Source organism: Myotis nattereri, assembly GCF_964212035.1.
Source record: "Myotis nattereri genome assembly, chromosome: 15".
NCBI lineage: Eukaryota > Metazoa > Chordata > Mammalia > Chiroptera > Vespertilionidae > Myotis > Myotis nattereri.
The window spans coordinates 44,189,054-44,208,388 of record NC_138090.1 but is presented as its reverse complement, the minus strand read 5'-3'; the positions used below and the strand labels follow the sequence as shown (position 1 = coordinate 44,208,388).

General features: G+C 43.4%; 1 protein-coding gene across 1 annotated transcript in view; it reads left to right on the top strand.

Moving 5' to 3' along the window:
- Positions 1-19,335, top strand: part of LOC308530613 (cell adhesion molecule CEACAM10-like) — a gene marked incomplete at both ends in the record, with an annotated part of 50,299 nt that overhangs the window by 3,975 nt on the left and 26,989 nt on the right. Inside the window, one exon of the mRNA XM_081107322.1 lies at positions 17,875-18,048. Coding sequence (XP_080963448.1) covers positions 17,875-18,048 — 174 coding nt within the window. The remainder of the gene's footprint in view (positions 1-17,874; positions 18,049-19,335) is intronic.

The following is a 19,335-nucleotide window of genomic DNA, read 5'->3' as shown; positions in this document are numbered from 1 at the left end:
TCCTGACTAGGACTCTTATCTCTATTTTTTTATTTTAGAGAATTTCCTTTACAAATGTAACTGCAATTTGTAATTGCAGATTCTTTCTATCCTTTCAAAATATACCTAAGTCTCCTTAAAAGCTTCTTGCCTCCCGGCTGGAGTGGTTCAGTGGTTTTGCATGAACCCACGAACCAGGAAGTCATGGTTTAATTCCCAGTCAAGGCACATGCCTGGGTTTCAGGCTTTATCCCCAGTAGGGGTGGGCAGCAAGCAGACAATCAATGATTCTCTTCATCATTGATGTTTCTATTTCTCTCCCCTTCTTCCTTCTTCTCTCTGAAATCAAGAAAATTATATTTTTAAAAACACAACTTCTTGCCAGTGATATGATTCATAGAAAATCTGCCTAGAGTGTTTGGGTGCATTCTGCTAAAATTTAATTCTTCTGTTTTCTGTTTTTCAGTCTCTGAGGAAGTGGAGGAGCTTAACTTGGGTGGGGACATTTAAAACCAAGATGTAAAAAATCCTGCTTAACCTCACCAGTGTGGCCAAGTTGGTTGGCAGTTTCTCCCAAACACTTAAAGTTTGCATGTTCAATCCTAGGTCAAGGCATTTTGGGAAGGCAACTAATTATTTTCTCTCGGCTCTCTCTCTCTCTCTCTCATCAATAAAAACTTATCCATGAATGAGGTTTAATTGTAGCAATAATGAAAACCCTCCTGTCAGGATTTCATGAGTTTAATTTATCTCTTGTGTCAATCCAATTAGCAAACACAGATGCCTATGATTCATTCTCCTGTTCTTAAAATCTCTGCAGCCTTTTATTTCAAAGGTGTTGAGGTCAGTCTCACTGCCCTGCTGAGTGACCATCAAAAGTGTTCTCATTCTGTATTCATTTTCACTGCACCTTCGAAGAACAATATCACAGGGAATTCAACAAATATTCAGTGATAGAAGAACAACTCCAGTAAACATGCACGTCCCTGTGATGTCAGCCACCTGCAGGCCTACACTGGACGACCCTGTTGCCAGCCCTCCATGACCCAGAGCTCAGGCCAGACATCAGGGTCTTCATTGTTTGTCTCTTTTTTGTACTTGCTTTGCAATCTCAATATGCCTGGCCTTATAGAGTCAACAGGCAGAACCTGGGAAATGGAAATAAATCCCTCCTCTGGTTGTGTTTTTTTTTCCGGCTCATTGTGGCCTCTAGGGTATTTGGTGGAATATTTTGGAGACATGGCCACAGTTGGATTGTGGATAAGTAGAAGGGAGCATAGGAAGGGGACTTGGAAGTTTGGAGTTTGTTCAGAGTCAGGATGGGAAATTGTAAAGCTTGGGAGATTTAGGGGTGAGAGGCTTTTTATGACGTCAAAGGCACCTAGGTGGGTAATGTAGGAAGGCTCTCTATGTGTGAGTGTAGGTTGGGCTGAGGAACTCGAGAAGGGTTGACCTACCTGGTGAGAAAGCAGCCACTGGAGCTAGTGCAGTGGTATTGAGGTGCCATTTCCCCAGATCTAGATGCATGTGAGGGGTGAGAGACAGGGTTCAGAGGAAGAATAAGGTTGAAGGCTTAGATTAGTGCCCTGACATTGGGACAAGTGGGGCACCAGATGTACAGGCTGACTGGATAGATGGTACAGAAAACTGGGGAAAAGAAAGAGAAGGAGAGAGAATTCAGATTGGTGGTTTTGAGGGTTAGGGGCTGGGGAATGGGAGCAACCTCTCATTGGGTACATAGTTTTATTTGGGGTTATGAAAATGTTTTAGTACTAGGTAACATGGTGGCTGAACAACATTGTGGCTATACTGCCAGTGAAATGTTCACTTTAAAAGGATTAATATCTTGTTACAAGAATTTCGCCTCATAAAAAATTATTATGCTTACTGAAAGAAGCCATACCAAAAGGAGAACATAAGATATAATTACATGTATATAAAATTCTAAAAATTGCAAAATAATCTATGAAGAAAAACAGGATGAGTGATTGCCTGATGACTGTGTTGTGGGGTTCACAAAGAGGGACTACAAAAGCACATGAGAAACTTCGGCGTGACAGGGAGTGTGTATTTATGTATATGTGGTTTATCGCCTGTCACCTATACCACAGTCAAGCTGTAATCAAGGCTTGATGTCATGAATTGCATGTGTAGTTTGGGAGGGAAGAACACCTTTATTCTGTTATTGTTGTTCCCAGGAGGGCAGACCCTGGATGTGCAATAATGACAACAGCTGGCCTTAGTCGAGCACACATTGTGTACTGGGCCATTCAGGTCTATTAGCTCATTTAATCACCCAAATGAGTCAATTTAATTCAGTTACTTCCCTCGACTTTTCCACCTCCTGCCCTTTGCATCTGCTGTGCAATCTGCCTGGACTTCTAACTCCTGCCGCTCCATTAGCTCTAGGTTAGCCGGGGCCCTTGCCATATTAGATGCCACTCTTTAGGAAAGTCTCCATGGTCCCTCAGTCTAGGTCAGAATCTCAGTTAGGTGAGGTAATAACGCTCCATATTTCACCCCTTCAACCATGATCACATGTGTAACTTCTTTACTCGCTTATTAAAGAGCAACCTACTGCTCACCATCGGCTGACACTCCACTAAGCACCGGGGGTGCAGGTGTGAGACAGAACCGACAAAATCCAAGTCCTCATGGACATGGTCAACTGGTGGGGGACTCTCCCAGAAACCCACACAGCAACAACAGTAATAATATGACAGTACGTTAGAGTGAAATAAGGGATGTGTGGGGTGTTTTTATTTCTTTCCATTTAAAATGTTTGGACAGCCAAAAGGAGGCAAGCTGGTTGGAACAGACAGAGCTGTAAATGAGAGGAAAAGGAATCAGAGAGAGGAGCCATAGCCAGAAATCTGGTTTCCCTCTGAGTGACCTGAGGATCCTGTAGAGGGCTCAGAGCCCCAGTGAGCATGAGTGATCTGTGTTTAGTGAAGGCCTCCAAAATTTAGCCTTTCTGAAGTTCCTATTTGGGATATTGATTTCAAGCTTTTAAGAAACAAATCTCAGAAAGAACTTATGACCCCTCCCCACCTCCATCACCCCACGCCATTCCTGCCATAGTTTCAGACAGAAAAACTTGCTTAAGAAAGAATCAGGATGTTCACCTTAGCCTATATTCCTCAGCACCTGTGTGGCTGCTGGGTGGAGGGCAGGGAGCCCAGTAGGAGGCAAGTGTAGTCATCCATGTGACAGCTGAGGGTGGTCAGACAAGCATGGGAAGAAGGGGTCAGATTCTGTATTTGTTGAAAGCATGGATTCAAGAGGATTTGCTGAAAGATTGGATGTATGGTGTGGGAGACAGAGAAAGAGATTCAGGAAAATTCTGGAGGAGCACATTGAGGTCAGAAGTTTGGCAGGGATCAAGGATCTTAGGGCATCGTGAAGTGCCTTTCAGATGTTAGTTTTTAAATAAAGAGTTGGACCTCAGCAATAATGTCCAGTTTGTTGCCCTCATCCACTCTCGTGCCTCTAGGGCGGTGGTTCTCAATCTGTGGGAGTGACCCCTTTGGTGGTCAAAGGACCCTTTCACAGGGGTCACCTAAGACCATTAGAAAACACATATTTTCCCTGGTCTTAGGAACTGAGACACTGCTCCTCTATCCGTCTGAAGGAAGGTTAGCCCACATGTAAATATGCCCACATATGAGTACTGGGCGTGATGACATCATTGAGCCAACCCCATCACATACACATGGTAGAAATACAGGTATATGTGACAGGGTTGGCGCCATAATGTACTCATGCAGACCAGCTACACATGTGTTGAGAGCAGCTACTGTGTAGAAAGCAGTAGTATTGGAGGTAAAACGACACTTCATGAATTATGAATACTGGGTAAATGTAAAATCATGTACTGTAAAATCATCAACTACTGCACAAAAAAATCTGTACCATGGGAACAATCTGGATGCTGATCTTTCTTTTTATATTCAGCTGTGGTTAATGTGAATACTGCCCCCTTGTGATAGTAACAGTTATGTAAAAAACAAAAACAAAAACACAGAGAATGGTAAATCATAGGAAACTTTAATGCACTGTATTGACTGAAATATGCCATGTATCATCTTTTGTATTATTAAAGCTATTATTACATATTATTTTCATTAGCAAACCATCCCATGACAATGGTTCGTGTAGAAAAGAACGTTAAGAAAAGAAAATATATTGAGAATTTTTTACAGTATGGTTTTACCTCAATAATTACAGCAGGAATTGGGAAACTGTGATGTGTTATTTGTTGTGAAGTTATATCAGCTGAATCTATGAATCTGAACAAACTAAAACACCATTTTGATAGCAAGCATCCGAGCTTTGCCAGCAAGGATACCAACTATTTTAGAAGCAAAGCTGACGGACTCAAGAAAGCCAGACTTGACACTGGTGGCAAGTACCACAAACAAAACGTAGCAGCCATTGAAGCTTCATATTTGATGGCACTCATAATCGCCAGAGCTATGACACCTTACACCATTACTGAGGATTTACTGTGGCCAGCGGCCAAAGACATTGTTCAAGATATGCTCACAGGCAAATTTGTTACGAAATTGAGTGCAATTTCCTCATCTAACAACATTGTCCGCAGAAGAATAGATGATATGTCTGCTGATATGCTTGATCAGGCAATCCAGGAAATTAAATCTGCTCCACTTCCAATATTTAGTATCCAGCTTGATGAGTCTACAGACATTGAAAACTGTTCACAATTACTGGTTTACGTGAGGTATATTAATGATGGCGACTTTAAAGATGAGTTTCTTTTTTGAAAACCTCTTCAAATGACAACTACTGCACGTGATGTATTTGACACAGTTGGTTCAATTCTGAAAGAGCATAAAATCTCTTGGGAAAAGGTTTGTGGTGTTTGCACAGATGGTATTCCAGCTATACTAGGGTGTCGATCTGAATTTCAACATTTGGTACTGAATGAGTCACCAAAAGTCATCAGAACTCATGGTATCATTCATCAGCAAATATTAGCAACAAAGACATGCCACAAGAATTACAAGAAGTAATGAAAAGCGTCACAAGTTGTGTCAATTTTGTAAAGGCGAGCACTTTAAGTAGTCGACTGTTTTCGCAACTGTGCAACCAGTTGGATGCACCAAACAATGCTCTGCTATTTCACACTGAAATGAGATGGTTGTCGAAAGGAAGTTTTTTAATTAGAAAGCAAGACCGCAGTTCGAAGCACGATTCAGTGATAAAAGTGAACTGCAGAAAATAGCTTACTTGGTTGACATCTTTGCCATCTTGAACGAGTTAAATTTATCACTGCAAGTACCAAAAGCAACATGCCTCTATTTGTCTGAAAAGATCCGAACACTTCAAATGAAACTTCAGCTTTGGCAAAAAAAATTGGATGAAAATAAAATTTACATGTTGCCTACCTTATCTGCTTTCTTTGAGGAACATGACATTGAACCAAACTAAGGGATTATGATCATAATTTCTGTGAAAGAGCACTTGCACATGTTTGCAGACGAAATTTCATCGTACATTCCAAATCTACCTGACACCCCATTTGCACTTGCCAGAAGCCCATTCACAGTCAAAGTTGAAGATGTTCCTGAGATAGCACAAGAGGAGTTCATTGAACTTATAAACAACAATACAGGGAGAAGTGATTTCTCTACAATGCCAGTTACAAAATTCTGGATCAAGTGTTTGCAGTCATATCCTGCTCTGAGACTGTGTTGTGCCTTTTCTTCCATTTCCAGCCACATATCTTTGTGAAACAGGATTTTCCAGGTTGTTGGTTATCAAGTCTAAATACAGAAGTAGACTTGTTATGGAAGATGATCTTTGCTGTGGTCTTGCAAAGTCTGCTTGAAGAATTTCTGATAGAGAGAAAAAAAACTGAGGAGGTTTACAGGGACGGGTTGGTGCCTTGACCAGGAGCAGATAAGGGTGAGCAGGTGAAACGGGTAACATACAGCCCAAATAAGCAGAGGAGATTCAGCTGAGAGACAGTCTGCAGCCAGGAAAGACAGAGAACTCCTAGAAAAAGGGAACGGTTAGAGTTTGAGGCTGAAACCTCTCAGGGTGCACAGGCTCAGCCATGGCAACTGCACCATCTTGAGTGGCTGTTACCGGCACCCAGAGATTGGCTACTAACCCGGAAGCAAGGGCTCTCAAGCAGCTAGATTATGTGATCTAAGAGGAGCCCTGCTTCTCCCCACAGAAAGGTTAGACTTCCCCTAAAGGTGCGGTTTGCAATTTACGTTAGAGAATGGAATGCGGGGGCTTGGGAGGTTCACTCTACGCCCCACAAAGTCCGCGGCGGTTGGGGCCAGCGTGACCCACGAGTGTGGAAGGGCTCCCCCAGGGCTCCTGGCAGAAGGGAACACTGTAAAGAAGCCCACAATTGGACTGGATTCAAATGGGCAGCCTCAGATTCTGCCAGTCTGCTGGCTACTTGGTGCCAGGGGCCAGAGAGCATGCACAGAGACTCCACGCAGATCTGGAAGGTGGAGCCCTGTTCACACAGCTTCCCAAGCTCTTGATTTTACACTTCCTCTGAAATCCGTGCGTTTGATTGTTGAACCCAGTGCATTGGATTACTCAGTTGAGGTCAGTTGCAGAGCCTGTAAGGGAAGGTTGTTTTGGGGGAGCCTGGGAAACAGAGCAGGGAGTGATGACTGGAGAACCAGCTCTGGGCAGAGGACTTTCCCAAGCCAGTATCAGGTACAATAGAGAACACCTTGTCAGAGAGGACTTATAGCCTCAGAGGTCAATCCCAACACACTGCCACCCAGAGGCAGAGCCACGAACTGACTCTTCTGTAAATACAGATAAAGGCTGTCTGGGAAACCAATACGGCCTCCCTTAAAATCAGGACTGTGGATTACAACACGGAGTTAACAGTGTATCAGAGGGAAATTCAACATTATCCTGAATGCCTGGTGTGCCAAAAAGACGAGTAGAAGATCTGAAGCACCTTTATTACAGAACATTTTTAATTATTATTTTTATTATTTTTTCAGCTTTTAACTAAGAAACCATTTTTTTCCTTTTTTCATCACCTGATTTTACTCTTTTAATTAGTACATTTTTACTTTTAACCAGTATTATTACTGCTACAAATTTACCATTTTTTATAGTGTCATTATATTTTCTCTTTATTTTATTTTGGGACTAGTGTTCCCCATTCTATTTTCATCATTCTTCTTTACCACAGTTTTCCCTCTGTGATAAAACCCTCTTCCCCACTTTTCCCCTATTGCTGTCCTGTTTCTCTTACCTTATTCCTGCTTTAGATTTTCCCTATACTTTTTACTCCCTATCTAAATTTCACCCTACTTATCTATCCTATTTCCAATCACCTGCTCTAAATCCTTATACACCTCTCCCTTATCTTTCTTCAGTATCCAATTTTTTTTTCTTCTTTTCTCTATTGTTTTGTTGTTGTTCGCTAAATTGTTGAGTATATTGGGTTTTTTTAAAGGATTGCTTGTGAGGTTGTTCTGCTTTTTCTTTTTATTTTTCTGTTTCCCACCCCCACCCCCCACCCCCCACCCCCCGGTTATGTTTGTGCTTCTATTTCCCATGACTCTATTGAAATTATTGGTTGTTTGTAGTTTGTAATCATCTCCCTTTTCTCTCTTATTTTTTTTCCTTTGTTTTCTCTTCTATCTTTTTCTCTTCTTTCTTCCTTATCGTGCAACTCTCTTAGCTCGGGTGGCCCCCTTTATTTGGGGTTATTAATACCGCAAATACATTTGTGTTCAGTGCCTGGTACGTTGTGCCTTGTTGTGTTGTATTTTGTGCCTTTAAATCAATGCAGCAGATCCAAGAAACAGCAGCCTCCTGATCACCACACGCTCTCTCTGAGGAACAGTTGCTGTGTGTGAAGCCTCCCACCACCAGCCAGAAGAGCCACCACAGCTATGAACAGCACCTATCAGAGGGCCTGCTAACAATGGAGGAGCAGCTGCTACCACAACCGCCCAAGGAGCAACCACAGCCCGAGGAGCCCCTGCCACCCAGGGAGCAGCCATTGAAGGACTCAATATCTGTATTTGTCGGTGATATCAAACATGGGTAGAAAAAGAAACCCCCAAAGGAAAGAAAAAGAGGACTCGCAAGAAAAGCAGCTAAGTGATACAGAGGCATGCAACATGACAGAAAAAGAATTCAGAATAAGGGTCCTAGAGTGGATAAACCAGATGGAGGAAAAAATCAACAACATAAACAAGAAGCAAGTAGAAACAGATGAAAAAATCAACAACTTAAGTAAGGCCCAAGAAGAAATGAAGAGCGATAAAGCTGTAATAAAAAACACCATTGAAAGTATCAACAGTAGACTAGGAGAAGCGGAGGACCAAATTAGTGAATTTTCAGACGCTTTTAATCTCCCTTGGCCTAAAGCCCACCTTATGGTTATTCTCAACCTGAAATCTCCTTTTTTGGTAAACACATAGCTTTTCTCTTCATTAAGGAAACACCAGTAACCCCATGTACCCAGTTGAAGGGACATATGAATAAACTTTATGAAAATAGAGACATTCTGCATTATTATTAAGATCTTATTAACCAGTTTATAGGGACAGATACATTAGTGACATTTATTTACAGGAGTGCTCTCAGCGCATGAATACTTCAAAGACCGTGACTTATTTTGTCAACTGGAAAAGACATCAATGAAAGACTCCCCAACATTGTTTGAAGGGACTTTATCAGGTGCCCAACCACAAATGGACATCTGCCCTGTCTCTGAAACTTGCCTCCACCTATATTGAAGAAAGACTTTTGAGAATGAGAGTTCACTGACAACAGAGATCAATAACTATCCCAAGACACCGACAAGGCCTATATAACTACAAATTGATTATCTTTACTTGTCTGTGAATACTAGTGATAATAATAGTTACACTTGTTCTTTGGACTTTTCTCAAACATTGTATATATAGCCCGGTTTTTAATAATGACTAAAGGTGTATATGATAACTTTTGTATTATTAATAATACTTTTTTATGATTTCTCTTTTTGATACAGGATAGTAAGGAACTAGAAAAATTCCTTGGCAAGTGGAATTAGCCAACTGAGACAGACAGCTGAACAAACTGGCCAAGCAATTTACAAGCAGATGCAGAAGGCCATCAGGGTGGAGAGCTCTGGGTGCCTAGTAATGGGCAAAACTGCCCCCAGGGAGGCCTTCCCTTCCATGTAATATTGCTGATAATGAGGTTTAGACTGCCTTCCCTGGCACTCACCGATTATTAGAGAACATGACCCTTAAAAGGGACATCTGGGAAAGCTGATGAAAATGCTGTTGAGATCTTCCCCTGAGACCTCCACTGAATCCGCACCTTTGGAAAGTAAATAAAATCGCTCAAGAGAAAGAAGCCAGTGTGTGCCCTCCTCGTGGCACCCCCACCCCCCAAATCTCGTAGTTGAGTGAATTTTCTTTCTTTTAATCTCTATGAGGTCCCCATGAATCTTGCAACCAGGGGAGCAATGGGCAGTAGCGTCTTGTCCGGGACTAATTCCATTGACGTGTCCCCCAAACTCTTTTACCTGTGAGCTGACAGCAGCCCCACCTAGACTCACTTCATTCTCATGTTGCTAGAGAGCCCAAACATCCCTGCCTAGTCTCTCTCCTACTGTCTCTATCCTAAGCCTTTCCTTGTTTCACTGTTACAAGATTTGAAAACATACTTTTGAAATCACCTGAACTCATGTTGTGAAAGCTTTCTTGCACCAAGTCAAGAACCCACACACTGCAGGCCAGCCTTAAGCAAATCTGTTAAGGACCTAGCTCCCTTTCTGGTAGCGTTTTGAAATTTATAAGGAATGCTATTGCAAAGGAAAGGAATGGAATGTGTGTGTTTGTTTTTTAAGAGAATTTAAAAGAAAGTAGTTTTTCCTAATCAGTAGGTTTTTTGAATAAATATTTTTATTGATTTCAGAGAGAGGAAGGGAGAGGAAGATAGAAAGAGAAGCATCAATAATGAGAGAGAATCATACATAGATTGGCTGCCATGTGCAAGTCCCCTGCGGGGGAAGGAGCCCAAAGAATAGCCATGTGCCCTGACTGGGAATTGAACTGTGACCTCTGGTTCATGGGTTGGTGCTCAACCACTCATCCACACTGGCTGGACAAGTTGGTTATATATTTTTTAAGATTAAAAGCACTTTTATGCTTTTAAAGAAATTTAAATTTTTAATTGTTTAAAGTATTACATGGGTTTTCTTTTACTCCCATTGTACCCCCCCACCCCCCCACCGCTTGCACCCTCTATCACATGCCCTCACCACCTCTACTGTCAGTGTTCATTGGTTATGCTCATATGCATACATACAAGTTCTTTGGTTGATCTCTTACCCTCTCTTCCAGCGTCTTCCCTCATCGGGTGGAAAGTCTGTTCGATGCTTCTATGTCGCTGGTTCTATTTTTGTTCATTAATTTGTTGTCCATTATATTCCGCAAATGAGTGAGGTCATGTGATATTTATTTTTCTCTGACTAGCTTATTTCACTGAGCATGTTCTCAAGTTCCATCCCTGCTGTTGCAAATGGTAAGAACTCCTTCTTTTTTACATCAGCGTAGTATTCCATCATGTAGATGTACCAATGTTCTCTAATCCACTCGTCTGCTCTTGAGCACTTAGATAGTTTTCAGATCTTAGCTATTGTAAATTGTGCTGTTATGAATATAGATGTGCATATATATACTTTCTGATAGGTGTTTCTGTTTTCCTGGAATATATTCCTTGAAATGGAATTACTGGGTCAAATGGAAGTTCCATTTTTAATTTTTTGAGGAACTCCATACTGTTTTCCACAGTGGCTGCACCAGTTTGCATTCCCACCAGCAGTGCACGAGGCTTTCTTTTTCTCCACATCTTTGCCAACACTTGTAATTTGTTGATTTGTTGATGATAGTCATTCTGACAGTGTGAGATGGTACTTCACTGTCATTTTAATCTGCACATCTTGGATGATTAGCGACTTGAGCATGTTTTCATAATTTGGTTATTCTTGAATGACTAAATAGCGATAAACCAAGAAGATCCTGGGAAGATCTAGAAAGTTAGGTGAAAAGAAATATTGAGAAAGTTATTTTTCTTTTAAAAATGCTAGAATGTGATTATGAGAATAAGCTTACACTTCAACCTATCAAGGATTACTAAACTATATTAATTAAAATATAAGCTTTACAAACAAGGCCCTCTATAATAGCTGCTGAGACATAGGAAATTTACTGATTAAACATTACTGTCTTCCGTGATTATGGAATGTTTAGATGGTAATTGTAATTTATAGCATTGTGTTCTTAGAGTCTTGTTTTTGTATATACCTTAAGATTATAGCTTCCAATAGCAAAACTAGCAGGAATCAGATCAATAATGAATAGCACTTGAGCATTTCCAATGGGAAACATAGGGAACATAGAAAATGGGAACCCATCTCCTGATCAGATTATAATAATTGAAGAGTTGTACAGTTTGTCCTCAAAGTATGAGTATATGTCATACTAGATGCAAAACATAGAGAATGAGACAGAGAGTAAAACTTGGATTATAGGTTAGAAATAATCTAGAGAAATTTATTTTTAGTGAAGTCCCATGGAACCTTCCTGCCTCCCATGTACCTGCTTTTCACTTTTAAGAAAATTCAGCCTTGACTTCCATCCAATGTTACAGTCTTGACCCATCCCCAATGGTTGGTTGTTCAGCAAGACAAATGCTTTCACTAAGACTTCCTAGGAATGAGCCTTCTTAGCCCTGTGGGAGCACATTATCCAATCAAAATGTTGGTCACTAATGAATCCTTTAGATTGACTTATGACGAAAATATGAACGTGTTAACCAACAGGCCACATACTCAACCTGACAAACTCAGGGGAGGCCTGCGGGGGGATTTACAAACTCAGAGACCTACAGTAACCACATAGGATGGTCTGAAATGAACATTTTCTAAACAAAAACTAGCCATGGTGGGTAGTCATGTGTTAGGCCCATCTCTTCCCTAACAAAGGTCAATCTTCAGTTTAATAGAGCCTGTCTACAGTAGCATACCTATGGAATGTTTGTGTAATTTCTTTATTTCCAGCCTTCCTACTGCACTGCAGAACCCCTCATTATTATTGTCATCGTGTTAATTGTTAACTGTTAACTATTCTGGACCCACCCATATAAAATTACTGTGTGTCTACTTGTTTTACTTTTTATCAAATCTCAGAGATTTCCCCACTTTGCTTTCTCCCACCTTCTAATATTTCACCAATGGATTTCCTGTAACCCCTTACGACTTCTGCTTTGATTGTAATGTTTCAAATAAGAAGTAAAACTCCCATTCTCTGAAACATTTTCTCAGTCTATTGAGTTTTGGCTTTCCAGCAATTCTCATCAGTTTGGCTCAAATGAACTCATGAAAATTATCTACAGATTTAAACACTTCTTACATTGGCAGCCAAAAATTCCTACACATTTTATGTACCCTCATCTCTTCAGGAAAATTCCAGCTTCTAAGCAAGGTTTTGTCTTTATGGTGACCTGCCCTTACCTTGCATCTATCCAGAGGCCTCTCAGAGTTTCTTCATCATCACAAAACATACTTTTATCAACAGTTATAAATCAGAAAATTCCAAGTATTTTTGTTTCTAAGTTCTAAGAACCAGGAAATAACACCAATTATCTTTGTGTGATATCACATAGGAGAACTGAAGATTTTTGAGGTGGGATCACTTGCCTAGAGTCCCACAGTCTGCATGTGGGCTCAGACATGCCATGTATTGACACATGAAATTTATGTTCCAACCCTTTCCATGTTCCCTCTGATATCAGATATACTGAAAGGTTAAATACTCCATTCCCCCACTCCTTGTGATTGAGAATCCAGATGTGAATTAAACTCAGCCTCTGAGATGCACTTGTGTGTAATTTGGAAGCTGGAAAGGAGATGGGCTCATTATTTCTGTTACTGTGATGACTGATGGGTGGCCTCTTGCAGACGCAGCTAAGTCTTTGCCTGTGGGAGGGGGCTGTGCCAGCGTGACCTTGAAACCCAACTTCAATTGGCACTATTCAACTTCCATTTTTCTAGCCCTTTGATAATTTTATAATCACCTAATTCTTTGTGTGAGAGCCTTTTCTACACAAATGTTTATGGAAGATTTATCTTAGAGCCTGTCTATCCTTACAAGTTCAATTCCATGAGCGCAATTCCCACGTATTTCCTGCTGTCTGTGGTGTTCCCAGGGCCCAGCCCTGACCACACACAACACAGATACTCAGTAAACACTCATTATGTGGATGAGGGAAGCCATATAATGGAAGCAGGTCACTGTGTGTGGCCCTTGCAGTCAGATCATGTTCCTTATCCACACGAAGGCCTTGGTGACAGCCCGGGAGGAGGCCACAGCCCCTTTTTACAAGGGGATATTCGAGGGCCTGGTGTTTACACCATTTATAGTCAGAAAGCAGGATAAGAACCTCCTAACAGTTAAGGACCAGACCACTCTGATTTCATTGCCAGGAAGTCACAGCCCTCCCCAACCCTCATATCTTCTGGGCCTGGAAAGCAGCCCATATTCTTCCTTTTATCACAGATCCCTGAGCCTGCAGACATTATGAATTTTCCATACAAGATAGAGTTTCTACCAAGACATTAGGGTGCTCACACCCACCTCAAGGGAATTAGGGGATGACTCCCCATCCCCAAGGTCTATGGTCTGTATACAGCTGCCTGTGGCCCCTAAGGACATCTCACCATCCCACGGTGTCCTGGGAAACAAGGGGAACTTCCTCAGCAGGATGGGAAAGGAGGACCCAGGATCTGGGGTTGCTTTCATCTGAAAGGAGCTGAGGGTAGCATGGGGAGCTCTCCTCCCCTAACAGAGGAACTCACAGAGTCCCCTGGTTGAAATTCCATGTGGAGCTGCTCCAGAACCTGGGCCCTGTGGGGAGGCCAAGAGCAGATGACAGACAGGGACACAGGGGAGTGGATGCAACATCCCATTGCTGTGATGAGAAACAGAGGGCATTTTGCAGATCAACCATCCAGGCCTGCACCATCTCCCAAAAGAGACTTACCAGGCCCTGGCTTTGAAAACTTGGAACGGCACATCCTCCTGAAACAGCATATCCACCAGAGGGACTGCTCCCCAGACACTGGACTCATAATACTCTGGACAAAGCCAGTGCTCTCACTGGGCTCAGCCTGCCCTGGGATGCAGTCAGGAGGCATGAGGCACACAGGGACCAAGCCCCGGATGGCTGGCTCTTAGTCTAGCATTCAGAGCTCACTTCTGTCCAGGGCTCACAGTGACCTCCTGTCTTCTGGAGCCTGGACAGCATTCCTAGTGCAGTACCTGACATTGCCTGCAGGTCTCCTTTTGCCTTACAGGGGGCAATATTGAGAAGCAAATACAAAACACAGGAAATCCACACTTGAACTGGGCTTTGCCTAAGGAGGTGCAGAAGACCTATTTCCATTCCCTGACTAACAGATTTTACTGGGCCTCTCTGTCATGCCTGCGGTGTCCCACCTGCTCTTTCCAGAAACTGTGATTGAAAAAGGTGCTGTGCAAGGAACCTGATAAGCCCAGGGGACCACATGACAGGCCTGACAAGCTCAGTGACGCACAGTGTGGTCTGATCACAAATGCCTCACTGGGCAGATGATGGCAGGTAGTCATGTCTCCGGCCTACAACTTCCTTAGCAAATGTCAGACTTTACCTCAAGTGAGCCCTTTCCCTGTTCTTAAGCATCATGGATAACATACCTTTGATATCACATACCTCTAGAAAATTTTCTTTGCTAGACCCATTGAAGAGGCTGTGGTACCAGAATACAAGACCACAGAGCGCTCATGTTGCCTGGTTATCTGCACAACCTCTGTGCCTGCTGTAAATGTTAACTATCCTGCACCCTCCAAAGTAAAAATAATATGTGTTTCTCCATTTTGCTTTTTATTTATTTCTAAAGATCTCCCTGCTATGCTTCCCCTCACTTTCCCATAGATTTCATGCAAACTTTTTCATCTTCTTTGATTTTAATGTATAAAATAAGCTACAAAACTGCTGTTCTCCTCAGTGTTTGAGATCTTGCTTACAGTCATATAACATCAATTCAGCTGAAATACTCATAAAAATCCTCCACAGGTCTGGACATTTCTGACCGTGACAGGGTCTTGGAGCAGCTCCTTCTTCCAGGATATCTATGCTGCTCCCCAACTCATAACTGGAATCACATATGTATAAGTCGAAGTGACCTCAAAAAAGTCCCCCAGACAGAGGACAGAGGCTGCCCGAACAGTCAGGGAGGACATGGAGTGGGTCAACCAAGAAAGAGTGGAAGGGTCTCCTTGAAAACGTTCCCCAAGGACCACGGAGCCCACAGCCACCTGGGCTCCCACCACAGTCCTTGCTTCACACCTTACCCTTCACACCTGGAAACTGCAGATCCATCTGAGACATGTGGTGATGTGGTCTCTGTCTCTGGAAACAATGGCCAGGCTGGTGACAACCTGAGATAGAGGGAACATCTCCTCTGCTGTCATCACCCAGCTTGACCCCATCTCACGCCCAGTCCCCTCTGTGGCCTTCCTGCTGGGAGGAAATCCCAACTTCCCAGGGGATTTGAAAACACAGAAAAGACCCGGTGCCCAGCTTTGTTTCTGTGTCACCACCAGAAAAAATCTCCAGTTTGGGGACTGTGGGGCTCTCTGTGTGGTGTTTATGGACACAAGACCAAGCTGTAGCAGGGGCCAATGGTGGAGTGAGAGGGTCATCCTCTCAGGAGGCCATGTGCCTCCATCAGCCTTGCTTTTGCAAGTGGGATCCACAGGCCAGTAAGATCCACCTCACCTGAGAGCTTGTTAGATGCAGAGTCTCTGATTCACAGCACACCTGCCGAGGAAGAATCTGCCTTTTTAAAAAATAGTTTATTGATTGATTTTTTACAGAGAGGTTTGGCAGACGGATAGAGAGTTAGAAACATCCATGAGAGAGAAACACTGATCAGCTGCCTCCTACACACTCCCCACTGGGGATGTGCCCGCAACCAAGGTACAAGCCCTTGACCAGAATCGAACCTGTGACCCTTGAGTCAGCAGACCGACGCTCTATCCACTGAGCGAAATCCTTTAGGGCTAGAATCTCCATTTTAACAGGATGTGGAGACCCTCCCTCTGCACAGGAGAGGGGCAGGGCCCCCCACCCTCACATCATAGGGTCTCATCCTGGCATCCATGTTGCTGGGCAGCTGCTGAAGCAGTGTTTTCAAAATGTCACCTGTGCATCCCAATCCTTTCAAAGTTTCACAGGAGAACCAATGCAGAGCCTGGGCATCCCTGCGAAATTTTCCTAAGGTGGCCCCAGATATCCTGCACTGAAGGGAAAACTCAAATGTGCAATGACAGGGAGCTGTAAAAAATGACAAGGAACTGGACGCCCCAGGCCAGTGCTCTCTGGGCACCTGTCTGTGCATGTGTAAGTTTGTGTTTTTATGTGTGTGTGTTGTCAGAGGCTTCAGTAGTTTCCAGGGAATCAAAATACAGAGTAAAGGTAAACTGAAAAAGGCAACAGGGTTGGAAAAAATGAGGGGAAGAAGAGGGAGGATCTTGGGCCCTGACCCCTCCCTGGCCCACATGACCAGGGAAGTTATCTTGTCCCAGCAGGAGTCTCAGCACACAGGAGGAGGGACAGCACATCCTACCTGTCTGGACAGAGGTTTCTGGGAGCCTTACTGGATCTCCCGCTCATCTCTCAGAGAAAGAGATGGAGCAGGAAGCAGTCTCCTTGGAGTTCCCTGCAGCTTCTGCCCACAGAGGACGTGTCCCCTGGCTGGGGCTCCTTCTGACTGGTAAGGAGGGGACGATCCCTGGGAATGGAAGGGAAGTTGGGCGGCGGGGAATGGTCAAGGTCTCTTGGGGAGGACAGCACTCTGTGAGGGAAGAAAGGGCTTCCCTTTGGACCTGATTGAAAGGACCGGGGTGCAGAGTCAGATGAGAGAGGGGCTCAGCAACAGGAATATCTCATCATGTGGAAGTGTTGTGAGGTAAGAGGCATGAAAACCTCAATTGCGGTTCATTTGTTAAGTTATTCATCCCTGAGTATTAAATTTTGACAACTTACCACAGTCATGACAATTTATTTCAGGTGATACCAGAATCATTTTAACCAGTAGTGTTAAACATTGTCCCCACCACCAGCTAAAAATATGGGAAAATACAACATGGGACGTGGACAAGACTGGGGACACTCATTCATTCACACACAGGTGTTTGCAGCCTATTGAAGGCACTGGGGGCACAAGATCACAAAATTCCCAGACCCCATGCAGCTCACATTATATGGGGAGAAAGGAAACAAGAAGAGATCTACTTTGACATCTGGTACCCACAAGTGCCCTGAAGGTCACAGAGTGGGGACAGATCAGAGATTGAAGATAGAGGGTCTTTAGAGGACGTGGTCAGGGAAGGTCTTCCAAGAAAGCCACCGAGTCTCAACAGGGATCTGAGGGAAGTAAGGAGGACAGCCACACAGACAGTTGGTAAATAGAATTGAAAACAAGAAGCATAGGTTCTGAGGTGCTGAAGCCATGGTGGCCATGTTGCTGACCTTGACCATGGGGATGCACACATGAACTCATATGAAGACTAAGGCTGAGAGATGAAGAGAAATGCTTCATCTCTCCATCCCAATACATAGATCAAAATACTGATCAAATTCTCTCTTCCCTTCTAGCCTTCTTCTTAACCTTGTGGATCCCGCCCACCACTGCACAATTTGCTATTGTCTCGACCATTGCTCTTGAAGGGCAGGATGTGATTCTACGTCTCCGCAATACGCCTCCCGATGTTACAGGGTTTATGTGGTATAGGGACATAGAGATGAAGTACCATAATTTCATTGTGTCTCTTGCAGGATATTACAGTGTATATCTAACAGATACCGAATACATTGGTCGAGCGGAAATAAACCTTGATGGATCCCTGATCATAAAAAATGTCACTGTGTGGGACCAAGGAATCTACATGGTAGTAGCTGTACTTCCAAATTCACTAAGAGATATAGGATTTGGATGGCTCAAAGTATACCGTGAGTGATTGCTCTCTGTCTCTAGGTGTCAGGTGGGGTGAATTCTACTTCACTCACAGGACTGCCAGCCCTGGACTCTCCTCCATCCCCCTCTTCATCGTGTCCCAAGTTGGGTTTGGGAATTTAGTGCAGGACACAGACAGTGGAGACAAACATCCTAAGGTCAGAGTTTCCTTTCCAGATTCCAGCCCAACAATCATACACCACAGAGAGAAGGAACAATTTGATGGGAGTGAGTCAGCAGAGGGGGAACAGCCTCAGTCCAGTTCCCTGGGCCCCTTTCCCTAATCATGTCCCTGAGATAGAACATGCAGGCCTCTGTAAGGACCTGGCTTGTGGGGCTCTCTGGGTTCCTCAAAGAGAAACTCAGCTTGGGAAGCCACTCTCCAGGCCCCTGTCACAATGTCCTGACTGCAGAGTCCCTGGGGAGCCTGTGTCAGGTTGGGTTTTGCCTTCTGTGAAGGGCTGAGTGAGAGCAACAGTTTCCCATGTACCAGAGTCACAAGGCTCTTGAGCTGGTCACCAGTTGGGGCTGAACCCTCCTTTACCTGAGACTGTGTGTGGAGAGCACAACTGGACTAGCTCCCCAGATTATTATCTGACTTTTCTACTGGATTTAGGAGAGTCCAGAGAAACATCAGTGCGCAAGGGAAGAGCTGGAGAAAAGATGTTCCTGGCAGCTGCTCATCTACCAGGGATCAGCTCAGGGGATTCTCTCGTGAAGTCCATCAGTAACAGATGCCTCTGATTAGAGCAGTTTTCCTTTCCAATATTTATTTCAAATACTGTGAATATATTATGATTAGTACATTGTCAGCCCGGCAGTCAAATATTAATTTTTCATCACTGAGGGGAAGGTGAGGCACAGGTAGATACAGTTCCTAAGTAGAATCACAAAGACCATGAGAAATTCATCTGAGTCACTTGAGGTCTATTTGGAGCCATAGACCCATCTTTTCCTCCAATCCTAGTGGCTTATTCCATGTCTTTGGATTCCCTAGGTCAATCATTCGTTCATATCCTTTCTTCTTAGGGGTCTTCAGCTCAGAGCAGTAGATTTGGTCTAGGGAGTGATGGCAACTTTAGAATTAATTAATTTTAAATTTGGAGCCAAATTACCCCAGAACCAAAACAGGCAGGTCTGATATTTTGAGGAAAGAGCATTGCCCCAGGTCTCAAGCCCACACTCAATCATACTCTCCCTCTATTTCTTCACAGGGCAAGTAAGTGTGCCCACACTTTTAGCCAGCAACACCACAGTCACAGAGAATGAGGATGCTGTTGTCA